The sequence below is a fragment of the Camelus ferus genome, chromosome 23 (genome assembly GCF_009834535.1).
Source record: "Camelus ferus isolate YT-003-E chromosome 23, BCGSAC_Cfer_1.0, whole genome shotgun sequence".
Classification (NCBI taxonomy): domain Eukaryota; kingdom Metazoa; phylum Chordata; class Mammalia; order Artiodactyla; family Camelidae; genus Camelus; species Camelus ferus.
Window position 1 is genome coordinate 21,752,554 of NC_045718.1, and position 20,109 is coordinate 21,772,662.

Sequence of the window (20,109 nt, forward strand, 5' to 3'; positions counted from 1 at the left end):
TGGATGTTGTTTAAAGGATGGCTTAGTCTAGAATGGATACTCTTGTTTTTGGAGAAAAATTCAGTTTTACGCTGTGATTTAAATACTTTAATAAAGAAATAGAACAAAGTGATAAAAATTCTTGCTTCTATCAAAGCACACATTTTGCTTGTTTTGTTTGTTTTATGAGGGGGTCGTAATTAGGTTTATTAATTTTATTTCTATTTGGAGGAGGTACTGGGGATTGAATCTGGGACCTCGTGTGTGCTAAGCATGCACTCTACCACTTGAGCTATATCCTACTCCCCCAAATTCTTGCTTCTAAAAATAACCATTTTCAAAGTTTCAGTTCACTTAACACTCAGGAAAGTAGAATTTGGTAATTTAAGAAGGCCATTTCAAACTTCTCTTCCTTAAAGATAAATTGGCAGGAAGATTTTTGATTAAGTCAAATAGTTGTTGAGTTCTTGGTGCTCACGTGGAGAGGAAATAGGGGTCTTATATTTCTGTTGGGTTTTTGCTATCTTGGTGGTGTTTGGGGGTATAGAACTGTTGGTGGAAGGTAGAAGGATACACGTTAAAGAGCAGAAGAGCTATTATTTTAATTAGTTATCATTATTAAAGGGTTATAAGCCCTTATATCTGTGATTGGAGCATTCAGTCCATAAAACCACAGCACAGAAATCACACCACACCACTTACTTTTGATATAGTGTTCTCTAGTTGCATGTAGAGTAAGACAAAATAGTCTTTTTAATTCTGGATTTGCAAACTTAAATATAAAATTAAAATGATGGTCACATGGAGAAATTAGTGTTAATATTTATTAAAAATGTGTCTCTTTAATAAAACAATCTTACATTTATTTAGTTTTGTGTATATTGTATTCAAGTGATTCTCAAACATTAGGCACTTCTGGGGTCAACTGAGATGCTGTGTGGTATGTTGTAGTTTTTAATTTGGTAAAATTAAATGACTTCTTAATGGAGTCCATCATTTACCACTAATTAGAAAGACTAGTGACTGCTAAGGATACTGAAAAGTATCTATCATGCTAGCTGGTGGGCTTTTTCTTTTTCTGCATTTTTTAATAAGTACTTTTGATAGATTGAAAATAACATGCTTTTGTGAAAAGCCACGCGTTATTATAAACATTATAAAATTCCTATTGAATTTTTAAACTAATAGGCTATTTTTTTAGAGTGGTTCAGTTTTACAGAAAAAACTACACAGAAAGTATTGAGTTTTCCTGTATTTTCCCCTTTCTCCCTTCACAGAGTTTTCCCTGTTATTAACATCTTTCATTGGTGTGGTACATTTGTTAAATGAACCAATATTGATATCCCTATTGATTTTTTAAGAGCAATTATAATCTAGTTTAATAGATGAACATTTCTGTAATCTGTATACGTAGTTGAGATGACTATTGTTCATTTATTATTTATTTTTTCTTAATCTTATTGACAATGAAGCACGGTTACTCTTCTCTTTTTAGGGTGGAATAGTCAATGATGGTTCTGAATTGATTGGTCCTGTTGAAGCTTATTCGGATTCCCTCATTGATAGCTTTCCTGAGTGTAGTACAGAAGGTAAGAGATTTTAATTTTTATTTTTTCATTTCAGTCGTTTTAATTGTAGAAGACTATAAATCATATCTGCAATGCAAAAGTAGTTGGATATAGGAATTTGAGAGTATTTTACTTTTTGAAAAAAAAAACTCTCCTTTTCATTTTAATGTCACTAATACTGAGTGCATGATACTGAGCTGATGATCTCTTACACTTAATTGACAGCTTTTTTCTTAGCCATGTATAAAATAATGATTCATCCTCCAATTAACAGCTTCTTAGTTTTGATGAAATGTGGTATAATGAGTATGCAGAATTTGTATTGTCTGCTGTAAGAATGCCTTGCTAACGATTATTTAGCAGCATCTGATTTCTAGACAATGAATTTCAAGACTGGCTTTAGAAGTTTAGTCATGTACTAGAAAGAATAAATTTAAAGCAGTTTTAGTGCTTTTGATATGTTTTATAATAACATGAGTGTAAACCAAAGCAATTTTTGTACTTGTAATTACTTTAATTCAAGAATGCTTAATCTCTTGTTTTACTTCTTGAATTTCTGTGAAGAGTTAAAATACATACACTTTGGTCTTTGAATTTCCTTAGCTAGTTTTCTTCCAGGAAAGATTTTAGAATTAAAAAAGAAAGATTTGGGGGCATGGGTGGGGAGAGTCTTTAAAAATAGGTAATTAGATTTGTTTGAGGTGGCTTAGGTTTGGTTTATATAAATGAAAAATCATAGGCTAGATAGTGTTTGTTGATCTCTTTCATGAGTAAGAATTTATGGTAGAGGAGAGCGGTTTATGACTCTAACAGGGGAGGTAGCATAATCTCATCGCTGTGATGTGTTTGCGGGGATATGTACTGATGTCATACATTGACAGACACATTGACATAGATCTAGTGCAGTAGATTCCATCTTGTTTTGGTAGGAGCAGCAAGTTCCCATCCATTGTGTGGGATGATGCACTTAAAATTTATTTTTCTTTGGGTGCTACCACATTGAGAAGTAATTAATTTTTTTTTTTTTTGATTTTCATGATGGCTCCCATTGGCTTGAAAGCAAAGTCCATGAACTAATACCCAGTGTTCTGTGTAATGTATAGGGGACCTTAGGCCCAGGGGTCTCCATTGGGTCCTCAGTGTACCTTTGACTCCATCTTGAATTATCCAAGGTCATAGAAAAACATTGTTGACAGTAATTTTACTTTATAATCCATCAGGTTTTTTTTTTTGGTGGGGGAACCTATTCTCCATGACCTATTTTGATCTGAGCTCCTTGCTAGGTTTAGAAAATCTAATCACTGCTTAGGATCCCAAGATGTCTCTGTTTCTAGAACTAGTTTCCTTGGAGAGTGACTTTGCTGGCTGTTGATCTGACTGTTGCCTCAGAGATACACTACTCCTGAGAAGGAAGGAGAGGGCATTTTCTGCCTATAAAATTTGCTGACTTGGTGATATTCAAGAGAGGACAAGAAGGAGAGTTAGAAAGATTTGTGGGAGATTATTCCGTGGGGAGGGAGTACAGTTCTTGGTAATTACAAAATGTTTCTTTTCCCTCTGTTTCTTGATACAGGAATTGAAGGGTATGTGATTTGGAAATAGATACATTCTTTGACATCCATAATAGGTCTTTTTTACCTAAGTAGCAGTCAGCCATGATGAGAGAAGGGTGTCTCAGGAGCCTGTTTTAGTATAAGGTAATCATGGATGGGAGTGATGCCAGGGGTCTTTTGTCCTTTGCTTTAGTTTGAGAGAGAAGGGGACTAATGTTATTATTTAAGAATGACTTTTCTTGGGATGGTGTTCTAAAATATGGAAGACTTTTCAGAATAAAAAAATGGCTGTATTAACGTTAAAAGAAGATATAACCTAAAGCTGGGATGAGCTTGTAATTTATTGTCCAAACTGAGAATTAAAGAAGACGCTATTAATAAGGACTCCAGGACAACAAGCATAAACCTGGACTGCTCTGGCAAACTGGGTGTACTGGCCACCCTCCCTACATCAGTTGTGTCAGAGTTGATCTTTGATGTTTCAAAAAGATAAGTTTTCCTTGGAAGCAGTTATTGTTTAGGAGTATATTTTTATGAGAGAAATTGGGGGTAACATTTCTGTGAAAAACACAGAAAAAGACTTCAGATACCTAAAAGTAATACTGAGATTTTATCCTTTCAGTACATAGTTTAGTTATCTAACTATACTACCATCTCTAAAACGCACAGTGATCCATGAAGAATGAAAATATGCTGTTAATGCTTATGTTTTTTACCCCCTCCCTTTAAAAGCCCTCATGCTGGGCTAAGTAATCCTGCTGCAAGATACCTTGCTGACAAATACAGGTCGGAGTGTCAGACAGCTTGCAAATTCACTGCTATTTGAGAGAAGAAATGAATTTTAAATATCGTTAGATTGTCTGGCATACTTGGCAAGTGGAAGATTTACTTTCACACCGAAAGGTCTGCAAACCCTGGAGACAGCCAAGGGAGAGGGCCTCTAGTAGCAACAGAGCAGGGAAGCCGGCAGCCAGCCAAGCCCCACAGGTACGCAGTGAAATGGAAGGTCGTAGAGGGGTGGCAGTGGTAAATGCTTGTGATTTGGATTTAGAGCCAAAATGTGAGGAGATGATTCACTCTGTAACAACCCCTCTGAGTGTAGTATTTTAAATGGTGTTTTGAAGGCAGATTCATCTTTCATACTTGTGGTTTAGTTTGCCAGTGGGGATGAGCCAGGGGGCAAATCTTAATGCATCGTCTGCTGTGTCGAGGTCCTTCCGTTAGAGTTTGACATGGCAAGTATATCACCTCTCGGAGAACAGATGTGGAGGCTAAGTGATCATTATTTTTATTAGGACCATAAAAACGCAATCAACAGGTCTTAATTTACCTTGAAAGAAAGTTTTCCGAGGAGAACATAAAGAACTGGATTAGTGGGTTTCAAAAAATTTCATTATCTGATAGTATGGTGCAAGAAACCCATTTAAGATTTCATAAAACCAGTAATTTGGTGATTAACCTCTAAAACTATTTTATTGAATATGAAATTGAAAATTATAAAATTTGGTAGGTTTTTAGATCAAAAGTTAATATCGTTTTATTTTTAAAATGAAATGCTGGTTACTCTTTACCTCCTTTGTTTGGGGAAATTAAACTATATATTTTCTCAAAGATGAAAGAAGATCTAATTGATTGCTAACATCTTATTTCCTTTCTTGAATTCCATCTTTTTGTTGAATTAAACTTAGTTATGAAGTTACTGTGACATTTGTGGAAACCTGACCAAAATGGTGCATGGGAATTGAGCTGCTTGACATGTTTCCCTCATCTGTTGGCCCGTGGGAAGGATGTAGGCTGCTTTACTGCCATGCTGGCCTTGATATGGGAGCCTTTGATGTTGGTATAGGCTCATCTGGTAACCTGTGTCATTTCCTCTTCCTAATACATTGCTTTTCTTTCTTTGCAGTTTTGGGAGGGACATTTTCCAGGTGTATGCAGCAAATAAGAGAAAATAATTAGGTGATCATAATCACAAATACAAATTGAGAGATCACCTTCTTATATGTTGCGTATCATAAGAGTGAGCATTCTTTTTTCTTTGAACATCTTTCTTATGGTATGATTCCTGTACAGTAAACTACACATTTCAGTTGTACAATTTGATTAATTTTGAAGAGTGAATATTCTTAAATGTCTTTTGGAGTAGCCAAATTTACCTGTTTTCTTTTTCTTTTTTTTCTCTTTGCCTATAAATTGTGGAGTAAGAATTCTCTAAGTGCTCACTGTAACAATTGTAGGCATAAGAAAGGATATGTTAAGTTGTCTTGAATTAGCTGTTTTAGAGTAAATAAGATGTACATTTTGAGAATATTGTTTATGCTGGTCTATTAAAATCAGGATCTCTTAAAATCACTTTCAGTTCAAGATTTGTGTATTTATTTGATGACACGGTAATAAGTCTTTCCATTACATAGATGAGCACAAAGATGACAAAATATGGAAAGCCTAATTAAAAGTAAATTAAATTTAAAGTAGAATTTAGTGCAAATGTCCACTAGGTGGCACCATGAGGACTCTAAATCTTGTTACTGGGATAATTCCAGGCCCTCCTGAATTGTGTTACAGTGTGCTTATTCAGTTTGAAGTTCCTTTTTCTCTTAAGTGCTTATCTGCTTAACTTTTATTCACTGTCCCTTATTAGTTGAATTTTCTTTGGTGGGAAATCTTAAAATAAATAGGAAAAAAAGAACAAGGTCTTATTCTCAAGATAAGCACAAATGAGAATGTGTCATTGTGTGTATGTGTGCATATAAAACAAATGACACAAATTATAAATATTGACCTTTAGCAACTCTGGGACTATTGAGGATAATGGTGGTTATTAGACTTTAGGGGCTGGAGGGGTAAATAACAAAAAATTCATGATATGTTGTGGGAATGGGTTTTAGAGTAGAAGGAACCTTGGGAATGATATTGATAAGTCTCTTCTTTTACAGTGAAAAATTGAAATTTCAGAGAGGCCAGGCCAGGTGCCCTAGGCAGTCAAGGCATTCTAGATACTTAATAACAATCACAGAACTATGTTTTGAATAGAGATTTAATTTTACAGAGGGGAAGGCAGTGAAAATACGTATTTGCTACAGGAAGCTCAGTGTGGGCTGCTTGTGTGCTGGTAACAGGTTTGATTTGCAGAGAAGATTGTAGAGAGCAGCAGCATAAAACATTCATTAGGCAGAAATGGAAGCCAGCTCAGACATCTTTGTTGTTCATGATAAGATAACAGTATTACGGTTGTAATTGTGATTGATGTGTTGTTTTCTGAGCTTTTTTCTTTTTTTTAACCAAACGTACAGTAGATATTTCAATGTTCTTTTTATAAATTTTCAAAGGTGAAGCAAAGACATGTCCCAAGGGCGTTATGAAAATGTGAAATGTCAAAGAAATGGTTCTTTTTAGTAACAATAACTATTACTGAATGATGAGTTGGCAATCAAGTACAGGAATCTTAACTAGCATCGAGTTTTAGATTTAGGTATTCATTTAAAATCATGTTTATAAGGGCTTATTTCTTAATAGAGATTGATACACATGTCTTCTGCCTCAGGGTGACCTCTGTTCTGTTGGCTAGGTGTCTTGCTTTGTGTGTGAAGCTTGAGTTATTGCTACTAGGAAAAGTAGACATTCCCTTTCATTGACTGTGGTAATATTTGAACCTCAGGGCTCAGTGAAAGCTATCAGCTAATAATAATGAGGCCATGTATTTTATATGTAGTCAGCCATGAGAGACCACCTGTTGTTCTAAAGGAAACTGATCTCTTTTTGCAGATGGTCTTCAAATACAGATTTCTGATAGTTTATAGTATAAAGATTTATTCTGTGGCAACTCAACCTTTTCCCCTGGTGCCTGTCTTTCAGAGTTGGTGTCCTAGACAGATTTCACTATACTGCCCTACTCTGAGCACTTCAAAGCACAGAAGGTGAGGGTAGGTAGGTGAACTGGGATGCTATACAAACCCCTCCTGTCTGTAGCTGCTTTTTAACCAGTCACCTGGGGCCCTCTAATAGCCCTGAGACTTGAATCTCTGTGATACGAACCTGGAGGCAGAACGCTTTCATAGAACCTTTGACTCCCCCCCACCCCCCATCCTTTCCAGAAAAGGCTTGGGTTTTTGACTTGATGGTGTTGGTAAAGGATGCACCTTTTACTCTCATGATGGCCCAGAGGGCCCCTTTAAACATGGAATGACTTCAGGTTGGTTTAACTTTTGACAAATAGTCTCTGTATTGTCAGTTGTTGCTCTGCCTTATCCACAGTGTTCTTCCTACTCACCCTAACTGAGACCCTCTTTCTTGCAGCTCTCTTTATCTTACTTGTTAACTTCCTGGGTTTTAGGGAGCTAGTATCCATTTCATGTGACATTTATATGTGCAGCTTTGTATAAAAAAGGTTGAAGGACAGGACTGTGATTTCAAGTTGAGCAGGTTTATTTCAAGGAGTCGAGCAGGTTCAGTAGATTTATTAAGGATATAAGGTGAATAAACCAGGTACTGAGTATTTGCATGTCTCTATCTGTATCTTTGTATTCATTCCTGAGGTGGTGATGGGGAATATTTTTCTTGAGCTGGTTGGGGAATTCTTCATTGAGAAGAAGAAATTTAGAAAACGCTTAAATTTGGAAGAGAAAAATATCAAGAGAGTACTAGATTTGTTACAATGTATGGTTGAGGAAATACGATAGGGTTAGGCTTTTCGGGTATATTAGGGTGCATCTTAAGAGGAGAATTAGAGGAAGAAAATAAGAAGTGTTAGGGGTTAGTCTACTTTAAACAGATCTGTCTTTGTAATCATTTCTGTCTTTTCTCTTAAGTTAGAAATTCCTTGGCACTGGCTGCTGGATGATTCATAGAGGCCCTCATTTTATAAATTGTGTCTGTATAACATAATCTTTATTTTCAAACAAATTCCCAGTTTGAGCCCTCGCTGTATCTTCTTTGATATCCTTCTCACACAGAGCCTTAAGGGCTTGCCATCATACAACAAATATGATAACAGTTGCCTGTAATCCCACCACACAAAGTTCTGGTAATATTTAGCGTATCTTCCCAGCCTTTTTCCTGTGTTTGTGTTTTTAAATTAGAATTATAGTATATATCTCTTGCTTTGCATTTTGTTGTTTTTGATTAATAGAACATGAATACTTTAGCCTTAAATGTTCTCCTATGACATAATTTTTAGTAGCTGTATAATATTTTACATAGGGATGAGCCATAATCTACTATTGTTAGGGATTTGGTTTTTCCAAATTTTTACCGATTTCTTTGATGGATATTCTTATATATAGATTATATAGATCTTTTTTTTTTCACATCTTTGATTGTTTTTGGTATAAATTGCTTAATTTCTGGGCCAAAGATACAAGCTTTTTTTTGCATCTGTTATGCATTGCCAAATTGTTCTCCAAAAAGGTTAAACCAGAAGAGTTCTCTTTGTTTCCTATTGCTTTGCCTGTTTAGACTAGAAAAATCCCTCTTCCTAACTTGCTAGTTTTTATTTATTTGCTTGTTTTGAAATATTCCTCATTCAGAATTAGGTAAATTTGAAAAGGAAACCATTTGTATAGAATACTTATTTATTACTTTATTTTACTGTCTGACTTTCTCCCTAGGTATTTTGTTGATCTTACTTTTCTGTTCTAATTTCATTTAATCATGCCAATAAAATAAGGTTGGACAAGTCAGAGGAAATAAGACTATGTGACTAGATTTTTGTGGTCAAAAGCCAAGAAACTGAGTACACATAACTTTACCCTCTTGCCCTTTGGTACTATTGTTCTTGTTAGAAAGGAAAGTCAGGCAAAGCATGAAACAGTACAATGTGATAGATGATGTGGAGGTTATAGTGACAAGACACCAGAGAGTGGACAAAATATCTATAACAGCATTTCCTTTCTTTTGTGATTAGCTGTAGAAACCACAACATTTTTTTTTTTTTTGGTCTATTTGTTTGTTAATTTTAATGGACCAGGTTATATAATGATACCATTTAAGGAAATACATTTATATTGGATATATAAAATATTTAAAACATTTTTAAAAATCTCTTGTAAAGTTTATATATTTCTCAAAACAGTGGATAAATAATTTTGCAGATTGCTATAAAAAGATTCTGATTTTAAATCCTGTCTGTACAGTTGAAATGTCAGAGAATTGAAAAGATTCCCACTAGGTCCAGTGAATTTCATCTGAAATTGTGGATTTAATGAAATCTGTTGCTTTTGGGGAACAAAATTAGTACTTTATGGGCATTCTAAGGATTTGAGAAAAAAAAAAACAAAACTGAAAACAGAATACATTGACAAAGTGCCAAAGTAGTGTCTACAGCTGATTTGAAATTTGAGCTTAGCTGCCAGTAAATGTTTTTATGCTAACTTACTTTATTTGATATGAAGTAAGCAATTTGAGTCTATAATAGAGGTTGACAAACTGTGGCCCATGGGCCAAATCTGGCCTGCCACCTGTATTCATATGACCTACAAGCTAAGAATGGTTTTTGCATTTTTAAATGGTTCACAGAATTCAAAACAATATTATGGCATGTGAAAATTATGTGGACCTCAAATTTCAACATCTATAGTATGAGATTTATTGGAGCACAGGCAGACTTTTTCATCTAGGTGTTGTCTGTGGCTGCTTTCGTGCTACAACAGTGTTGATTAGTGCGAAAGATCGTATGGCCCACGAAGCCTAAAATACCCTGTGGCCCTCAGAAAAAAAGTTTGCTGACCCCTGGTATAGAATTGTATACTCAAATCCACTTTTAATTTTGACTTAGTATATGATCCTGGGTTGAGGGGATCATTTTCTTCTTAATGTATTTTCCTTTCTGAGAAATATGGCAGGTAGTCAGTGTTCAGTGATGCTGCCGATCTCACGGTTGTTCCCAAACCTAAGCTTTACCTAAGCCTATTTGCAATCTTCTTTAATGATGTAAATCAGTGGCTCTCAAATTATGGTCTTTAGCCCCCAGGTATTCCTGAGATCTTTTTAGGGGATCCCCAAGGCAGAAACAATTTTTATAATCTGGAAGATTGTTTACTGTTTCTTCTCTGTTGACATTTGCACAGATGATGCAATATTGGTGGTGGGTGGCACTGCTGTGCTGGAGCATGAATCAAGACACTGATATGAGATGGTAACAGTAATCATTGCACATACCTACAGTGAGACCAGTGCTAATTTCATTTAGGAATGTCCTTGATAAAGCAGTAAAAACTGTTGATTTTATTAAATCTCAACCCTTGGATACATGTCTTTTTGAAATTCTGTGTGATGAAGTGGACTATACGTAAAACTTTACATACTGCATTACCGTGGTTATCTGGAGGAGAAATACTTGTGCAGTTATTTGAGCCATAAACTAGCCATTTTTTTCCTGGGACCCCATTTTTTCTTGAAAGAATGATTGACAGTCATCATTCAGACTTGGGCGTTCAGCAGATACTTCTTTTGAAAGTGAATGAAGTGAGCTGACACTTCAAAGAGAGCAACTGACAGTATTTATTGCCAATGATAAAAGTTTTCAACCCCAAATTAGAATTTTAGAGAACCTGTATCTGCCACTTTGAGCTTGACAGTTACCCAATACTTAAAGAATTTTCTGATGAGGTTGGTGTTGTTAAGTAACAAATATGATTTTCTTAGAGATATTGTAATAATGAAATCTTGTCACCATTTGGAGGATCTTTGTAACTCAGGGAGCTAATATTTTCAAAATGACCAGGGTGTGATGTTACAAACTCATGCATGGATAAAAGATCCATTCAGTGTGCAAGACAGACCCATGGATTTGAATGTAATAGAAACAGAAATTTCATTGACAAGAATTTATATTTCACATGAAAACTAAACCAAGAAACTACCATTTGTCAAGTTTTGTTGTAATATCAAAAAACCAATATCCACAGTTACTTGAAAAGGCTACTAAAATATTCACCCCATTTTCAATTACTTCTCTATGTGACATTTTCTTCAAATCTTTCAACCAGAACAACATCTGACAACAGATTGAGTACAGAATTAGACATGAGAATCTGGCTATTTTCTGTTAATAAAGATTTTCAAAAATCTAAAGCAGTGCCACTTTTCTCAGTAAATATTTTTTTGTTTTGGAAAAATATAGGTATTTTTACAAAAATTGTGTTAGCATGTAATGTGCTTCAGTGTTTAATTTTAAACATTCAGTCTACTTTCTAAATATCAAGGTTGGTAAATATTTATAGATATAGTTCATATATACAAAAGCTCTTCGAGGTCCTCAATTATTTTTAAGAGTGTAAAGGGAAGTCCTAAGACCAGAAAGTTTAATAACTGTTATTGTAGTTCAAGGTCATTTACCATGAAGTCAGTTATATGAAATGGAAGAGGTAATTTTCATTCCTAAATGTTTCAGTAGGAACCATTATTCATTTTCTGTCAGAAAACTAAGATGCAAACATGGACCAAAGCTTTCTTAAAAAGCCTGTGGAGGGGGGAAAAAAAAAGCAGGCCTGTAGAAGAGGCTGAAACATGGATTTCTAAAAATTCAGTTTTAAAAAAAAACTAAATGGCATATATTTTCCAGATATGGATGGTTACTTAGAAGTATACCTGTGAGGATACATTATATAATAGTTAATTAATTATTATGCAGTTGCTATAATATTTATAATTTAATGATAGCCTATTATGTGTATTAACTCTAGTCCACATCTAAACCCCTGCTTTAATATTATTAAGTAATTTGCTGTTGCTCACCAGTAAATTTTAAGATCTGGGATTCAAGCACTTCTTTTTGTCTTACTCTGAAGCCCTTACTCTTTTCCTTTTATCATAATGCTGTTGTTCACAGCAGCTGTGTGTACAAGCATCTGCCTTCTATGAATAGTTTACAAGATCTTGTGGCTCTTTTTGACAACAAGGCTAGATAAAGACTGTCTTCAGTTTAGTTTGATAATTAAGGCAAGGAAATTGTCTTCCAGAGTTGTAGAGAGACTGCAAAAATGAATGAACTAAACTGAAACAAATTGCTAGACACTGACTTCCATCAGTAAATTACAGCCTTCCTAATTGACTTGGGTAGTATGAAAAAATGAATAGACAGGGTGATTTGTATTCTTTTGGCTGATTCTCAATTTAATATCTGTTTACTGTTGTGATTGTATTTCTAGGCTTCTCCAGTGACAGTGATCTGGTATCTCTTACTGTTGATGTGGATTCTCTTGCTGAGTTGGATGATGGAATGGCTTCCAATCAAAATTCTCCCATTAGAACCTTTGGTCTCAGCCTTTCTTCGGATTCTTCAGCACTAGGGGCTGTTGCTTCTGATATTGAACAGAACAAAACAGAAGAAGAACGGGAAAGTCGTAGCCTCTTTCCTGGCAGTTTAAAATCCAAGCTTGGCAAGAGAGATTATTTGGAAAAAGCAGGAGAATTAATAAAGCTGGCTTTAAAAAAGGAAGAAGAAGATGACTATGAAGCTGCTTCTCATTTTTATAGGAAGGGAGTTGATTTACTCCTAGAAGGTGTTCAAGGTATAATTTTATCTGTTATTAATGTGTTTTGGCATGGTCTTAAGTTGGTTGCGGGGAAAAGGTATATGCATATAACTGTTTCTTGTGTATAGTCCTGTGTAAAAACAAGACTGAAAAGGAGAAATTACTGAAGATTAAATTACCCAAATGTAGATATCTACTTTTAGTTATGTGAGATGGAAGACAGCATCAAAGATACTTAACTCTGATCAATGAACCAACAAAAATGGAATTTAAAATCAAGCTTCTGAGTCTCTTGTATGAATAATAATGTTTTTTCTGATGTGGGCAGTGTTCACCAGCCTTCACCTCTCTCAGAAACATTTACAGAGATTCTTTAGTGCATTTACTCTTAGTGTCCTGAAGAGACAAGATGAAATAGGCTTTTAAACTAAGAATGTAAAGGATTCTTGGATTTGTCTGCTATTCTGGTTTTGTTAGTTGCGATAATTCTCCGCTAATTAAATGGGGATAATAAGGGACATGTAGAGCTGAATGTTGCTGAATGTCTGTAAGTAGAACTTAAGCTTTTTTTTTTTTAAGCATCAGTTTTTATCATTTTGCCTTTTCCTTATGGAAGCAGATTGAAGCGTACTGCAGTTTGTTACATGATTTTCTGGACACAGTAATCAAAGGTTGATAGGACCTTCTTCCAGTAGTTTTCTTTCCAGAAAATCATCATTGTCATTATTGTTCAGTGATCTTTGACTTGTTAATACCATTTAGATGACCACGCTCTCCTGGATTACTAATACTTTTTTTTTTTTTTTTTTTTTACTAAAATACTCCCAGCTTCACTATGCCTGGTGTCCTGTAGTCCGGAAGCCTTCTATTTACTCTCCCTAGACCTTAAACCTTTCAGTCTTCTAATGTGGTGTAAAGATGAATACTTGGCTGTATGGAGTGGAAGAAAGAGTGTGTGTAGTGGCATCCTAACTACTTCTTAACCAGGATTTTGATGAATTCTCTTGTTTTTATCTGTCACACTCACTTCTGTAGCTACCTAATACCACCAGTTTCTGAAATTTTGGACAGATTTACAGTGCTGTGTAAGTCATACAGCTTCCTTGAGTTTCCCAAGTCAGGAACCACTCATTCTTCTACTTTTTAGCTTCTAAATGTTTGTTGCTACTATATTCCCTCTCAGTCTCTTTGTTTTTTGCAAGATTTTGCCTTAAAAATAATTTTTTTTACTGCCATGTTAATGGAGTGTCAGGAGGGAGCATCTGTTATGGTTTGAGTGATGTAAATTTTTGTTTTTCAAGTAGTTTCATAGTCTTGGGTGTTTTTGCTTGCTAGTAGAGCATTCTGATCTTAATGATCTACTCCTTTTTATTTGTCTTCTCTCTCATTTCGGGTTGGGAGTTTAAAATGGGAATGAGTTGCAAACAGTTGGCTCTGATATTTTTCCATTTCTTTTTATATAATTTTGTGCTAAAACACTAAATTGACATATGTAAAAACACATCACTGTGAAACATTTTTGTGTCTAAAAATTATTTGCATTTAACCTTAGAACACTTCATAATGTTACCACTTGATGGCACCAGAAAAATGAAAATGTTTGTTTCAGAATCAGAATTGTGGATACATATCAGCAAATAACAACAACAAAAAAATCATTTAGTTAGTTACTTTGTGATTATGGTGGTGAATTAAATTTCTCCTCTAGAACTTGATACCAAACCTTCTAGATCTCTATTAAGGAATGTTATTATTTAAACATATTTTTCCTATTTATCTTATGCCTGTCTCTCTGAAACCACAATAGCCATTTGTGCCTGGATTGGTTTTTATAGTTAATATGTCACCAAATCTAAAAAGTTATACTTGACTAATTATCCATTTTATTCATACAAACTGTGGGAACCACAATCACAGAATTCTAACTTTTAACCAAAATGTAAAAAATAACCTCTGTTTCAGTCCCATGGTTATGGATTTAACTATGTGTTAAATGTAATGGCCAGACCGTGCTTCTAGTCTGTGGATTCTATTTACAAGTATACCAGTCACCACCTAACAGACACATGGACATTATTCTTAAAAAAAATTTTTTCCCCTCCAGTTTTATTGAAATATATTGGACATACGACATAGTATTAAAGGTGTACAACATAATTATTTGATATATGCATGCATTGTGAAATAATTACTGCAGTAAACTTAGTTAATATATGTCACCTCACATAGTTAGAAATTTTCTTCCGGTGCTGAGAACTTTTAAGATCTATTCTCTTAGCAACTTCCAAATATACAGTACAATATTGTTAACTATAGTTACCATGTTGTACATTTCATCCCTCAAGTTTATTAATCTTACAAATGGAAGTTTGTATTTTTTGACCACCTTCTCCCCTTGCCTCTGGCAGCTGCTAATCTGTTCTCTGTTTCTATGAGTTTGGCTCTTTTTAGATTCCACATACAAGTGAGATTATATGGTATTTGTCTTTCTTTGACTTATTTCACTTTGCATAGTGCCCTTAAGAATTTCTTTTTTGTGGTTGAGTAACATTCCATTGTAAATATATACCACATCTTCTTTATCCATTCATCTGTCGATGGACTCTTATGTTGTTCCATATCTTGGTTATTATAAATAATGCTACAGGTACGTTGTGGAGGTGCAGATACCTCTTCAAGATAGTGCTTTTGTTTCCTTCTAATATATATCTGGAAGTGGAATTGTTCAATCATATGGTAGATGTATTTTTAACTTTTTGAGGCACCTCTATATTGTTTTCCAAAGTGACTGCACAAATTTAAATTTCCACCAGCAGTGTACAAGGGTTCCCTTTTCTCCACATCCTTGCAATGTTTGATATTTGTTCTTTTTTTGATGACAGCCATTCTGACATGTGTGATGTGGTATCTCACTGTGGTTTTGATTTGGGTTTCCTTTATGATAAGTGATATTAAACACCTTTTTGTGTACCTGCTTGGCATTTGTATATTCTTTGGGAAAATGTCTATTCACTTCCTCTGCCCATTTTTTAAATCGGATTAATTTTTTTTTCCTATTGAGTCATGAGAATTCTATATATATTTTGGATATTAATGTCTTATCAGATATATAAGTTATAAGTATTTCTCCCATTTGATAGGTTGCCATTTCATTTTGTTGATGGTTTCCTTTGCTGTGCAGAAGAAACTTTTTAGTTTGATGTAGTCCCACTTGTTTAGTTATGCTTCTGTTGCCTTTGCTTTTGGTTTCAAATCCAGGAAATTATTGCCAAGACTGATGTCAAGGAGCTTATCCTCTATGTTTTCTTCTAGGAGTTCTGTGGTTTCAGTCCTTGCAGTCAAGTCTGTAATCCATTTTGAGTTGATTTTTGTGTATGGTGTGAGATAGGGGTCCAGTGTTACTCCTTTGCTGCTCAGTTTTCCCAGCACCATTTATTGAGACAATCCTTTATTATCCTTTCCCTGTTGAATATTCTTGGCTCCTCTGATGAAAATTAGTTAACCATACATGCATGGGTTTATTTCTGGGCTCTCTGTTCTGTTCCATTGATCTTTGTGTCTTTTTTATGCCAAAACCATACTGTTTTGATTACTATAGCTTTGTAACCAGGAACTGTGATACTCTGGTTTTTTTCTTTCTCAAGATTGTTTTGCCTTTTAAGAGTCTTTTGAGGTTCCCATACACATTTTAGAGTTCTTTTTTTCTACTTCTGTGAAAAATGCCATTGGAATTTTGATAGGGATTGCTTTGAATCACTGGATCACTTTGGGTAGTATGGACATTTTAACAGTATTAATTCATCCAATTCATGAGCATGGAATATCTTTCTATTTGTTTTTTTCTTCTTCAATTTCTTTCATCAGTGATTTGTAGTTTTTAGTATACTAATCTTTCACATCCCTGGTTAAATTTATTCCTAGGTATTTTATTCTTTTTTATGCAATTATAAGTGGGATTGTTTTGTTAATTTCTCTGTCTAGTAATTTATTATTAGTGTGTAGAAACACACTGATTTTTGTATATAGATTTTGTATCCTGCACTTTTACTGGATTTATTAGTTTAACACTTTTGGGGGAAGTCTTTAGGGTTTTCTGTTTTCATATCATCTACAAAAGGAGACAGTCTTATTTCTTCCTTTTGATTTGGATGACTTTTATTTCTTTTTCTTGCCTAATTGCTCTGGCCAGAACTTCCAGTACTATTGGAATAAAGTGGCAAAAGTGGGCATACTTGTCTTGTTCCTGATCTTAGAGGAAAAGCGGAAAAGCTTTCAGCTTACCACCATTGAGTGTGATATTGAGATAATGGGCTTTATTCTTTAATTTGTGGGGAAATTGGGGGCTCTAGCTTGTGAGCTAATTTGACTTTTATGAGCAGAAGAGATGTTTCCTTGGAGAAACTTACTGAGACATCACTGTAACTAGTTATACCTATGAGGCATTTTAATTTAACTCTTGCTGGAAGAATTGTTACTTGTGACCTTGGATTGGATTGGCATGCTTTATAATAAAATAACTTTATAGATATCTGATAATCCAGAGAAATAATCTTCCAGAGCTAAGTAGGAGTGTTTTGTACAGGGGTTCTTATGAGTTTTCAGATTTTGTTGTTCTGGATACTAATCATTCATCCTGACTAAACTATTCATCCTAAAGGAATTTATCTAGGTTGTTTCTAGATCTGATAAAGATGGATTGATGTTTTTCTTACTTAACTGGTGTTTGCACAGCTGAGACTAGATGCAGAACACAATAATAGCAGCAGTTCTGTTTGCCCATCCAGCAGAGAAAAAGCATACTTTGATAGTGGTAACTTTGAATTCTCCTTTTGAATTCAACACTTTACTTACTTTGTCAATTTAGAAATGGCTCTTGAAATTAAGATACTCTCTACTCCTCTAAGTCCTCAGATTTTTATGGATTTAAGAGAGAAAATCCAAAGGTCAAGATTGAAGGAATCAACTTGAATCTTTGAAGAGAATGTTTCAGTACATAACCATTGTTTCTGTCTTGTTTATGTATTTCTGCAAGTGGCTGATATGATTAATCTGTATTCATAGTGTGGGCTCATTAGAATAATTGTGATAGTGTAGAGTAGCAAATGGATGACAAAAAGGTATTAATGAAATGTTTAAATAATTTATTATTTATTACATTCCTGTCACTGTGGAAGGGTTTTTTCCTTAACATTATTTTTAATCCTCAGAACAAACCTACAAGCTGACCTATGGCTGGTCATACTGGGTTTTGTCTAAGGATACCAAAATTTAGAGGGTGCAAACATTTAATATAGTGATTCTAAAAGCTTGGCACCTAGTTAGGAAGAATAATTATTTAAAACAGGAAGCTACCAGATGGCGAGCATTGTTAGTAACACCCATCTGTGGGCTACATTATGAATTACAGAGTTGATTTGAGAGCTGGTTTTGTTTAGTTTTTTATAGGTGCCAACATTGCTGGTTTATTTTGTTTGTAAGGTGGATACTGGAATCCCCATTTTACAGGTGGAGAAAACTAGGACTTAGATAAAGTAAGCAATTTGCTCAACGACACAAACCAAGACAATTTTCAGCCAGGATTTAAATCTAAGTCCTTCTGAGTTCAAATCTTGTCTTCTTTCCACTATGCCATGCTACTTCTCACAAATAGCTCCCCTAATTAGATTAGCTTTTAAAAATGGAAACTCAAGCCTCTCTGGGATTAAATATTTTTAACTTTTGAGTATTTATTCTTTTTCCTTCTACCCATTTATTTCTTTGCTCCTTCAACCATTTATCCATTCAGTTGATCATTCAACAAGCTTTTATTACTTGTATGTACCAAGTACTGTGATGGTGAATATAAAATATTTTTTTTGTAAAAACATAAAATTGAAGGATGGCCCTTCAAAATGAGACTCCTTCCTCTCTCCTCCCCTCCTCATCCTCCCCTGTCTGTTTCTGTTTAAATCTCCTGCATACATTATGGCTCTCACAATGAAAAGAATTCCTGGATGCTGTTGATATCTAATTTTTCTTGGACAAATTTGTTGATATTTTTGACTTGTGAGACTCCTTCTAATGTTATTACTTAGCTGAGAGATGCAAACCGTCTTTTGCAATTTTCATCCTGGTAAATGATATAATAAACAATACCAAGCCATTTTTCACAGTTTTACCCCATCCCTTGGTTCATGTATGCTAGGCTCTCAGGGATAATCCAGACGTATTTTAAAAACTGACCTAGTGTGCTAAGGTATTACATCATTCTGGCTCTCTTACTGGGTCTTGACTATTCTTCTTCCCCTTCCCATGGTGAGGAATAGATTTTCTGGAGAAATCATAAACCCACCTATACTTCTAGGTTTCCTTTGAGTCACTTTTACTAGCTCAGGATTGTAGGGTTAGTTCTAGAACATGTCCAGGCTCTATGAATGTGGCTAGTCTCTGCAGTCGTAATGATATATACTCAAGTGCTTTAAAAAACAGTTCTTTTTTTTTATGGAAATATAATTGATTTATAATGTTGTATTAGTTTCTAGTGCACAGTATAGTGATTCTGCTTTATATGTCTATGTAATCTTTTTCATTATAGGTTATTACAAGCTGTTGAATATAATTTCCTATACTATACAGTAGGACCTTGTTTATCTGTTCTGGATATAGTAGTTTGTATCTGCTAATCCTAAACTCCCAATTTATCCCCTGCCCTTCCCCTTTGGTAACCATAAATTCGTTTTCTGTCTGTGAGTCTCTTTCTGTTTTGTAAATAAGTACATTTGTGTCATTTTCTTAGATTCAACATAGAAGTGGTATCATGGTATTTTTCTTTCTCTTTCTGGCTTACTTCACTTGGAATGATAATCTTTAGGTCCATCCATATTGCTGCAAATGGCACTGTTTTGTTCTTTTTATGGCTGAGTAGTATTCCACTGTGTACATTACCACATCTTCTTTTTTTAAACATTATTTAATTGAGTTATAGTCATTTTATAATGTTGTGTCAAATTCCAGTGTAGAGCACAATTTTTCAGTTATACATGAACATACATATATTTATGGTCACATTTTTTTTCACTGTGAGCTATACCACAAGATCTTGTATATATTTCCCTGTGCTATACAGTATAATCTTGTTTATCTATTCTGCATATGCCTGTCAGTATCTACAAATTTTGAAATCCCAGTCTGTCCTTTCCCAGCCCCTGCCCCCTTGACAACCGCAAGTTTGTATTCTATGTCTGTGAGTCTGTTTCTGTTTTGTTTATTTTAGATTCCACATATGAGCGATCTCATATGGTATTTTTCTTTTTCTTTCTGGCTTACTTCACTTAGAATGACATTCTCCAGGGACATCCATGTTGCTGCATATGGCGTTATGTTGTCATTTTTATGGCTGAATTGTATCCCATTGTATAAATATACCACATCTTTAACCAGTCATCTGTTGATGGACATTTAGGTTGCTTCCATGTCTTGGCTATTATAAATAGTGCTGCTGTGAACATTGGGGTGCATGTTATCTTCTGAATTAGAGTTTTCTCTGGTTATATGCTC

General features: G+C 34.6%; 1 protein-coding gene across 3 annotated transcripts in view; it reads left to right on the forward strand.

The window, feature by feature from the left end:
• Positions 1–20,109, forward strand: part of RPS6KC1 (ribosomal protein S6 kinase C1) — a 142,702-nt gene that overhangs the window by 37,886 nt on the left and 84,707 nt on the right. For 2 of the 3 annotated variants that reach the window (XM_006193290.3, XM_014566512.2), the window contains 2 exons: positions 1,475–1,568; positions 12,247–12,609. In XM_006193290.3, coding sequence (XP_006193352.1) covers positions 1,475–1,568; positions 12,247–12,609 — 457 coding nt within the window. The remainder of the gene's footprint in view (positions 1–1,474; positions 1,569–12,246; positions 12,610–20,109) is intronic. The other variant, XM_014566511.2, reaches the window with a different exon arrangement.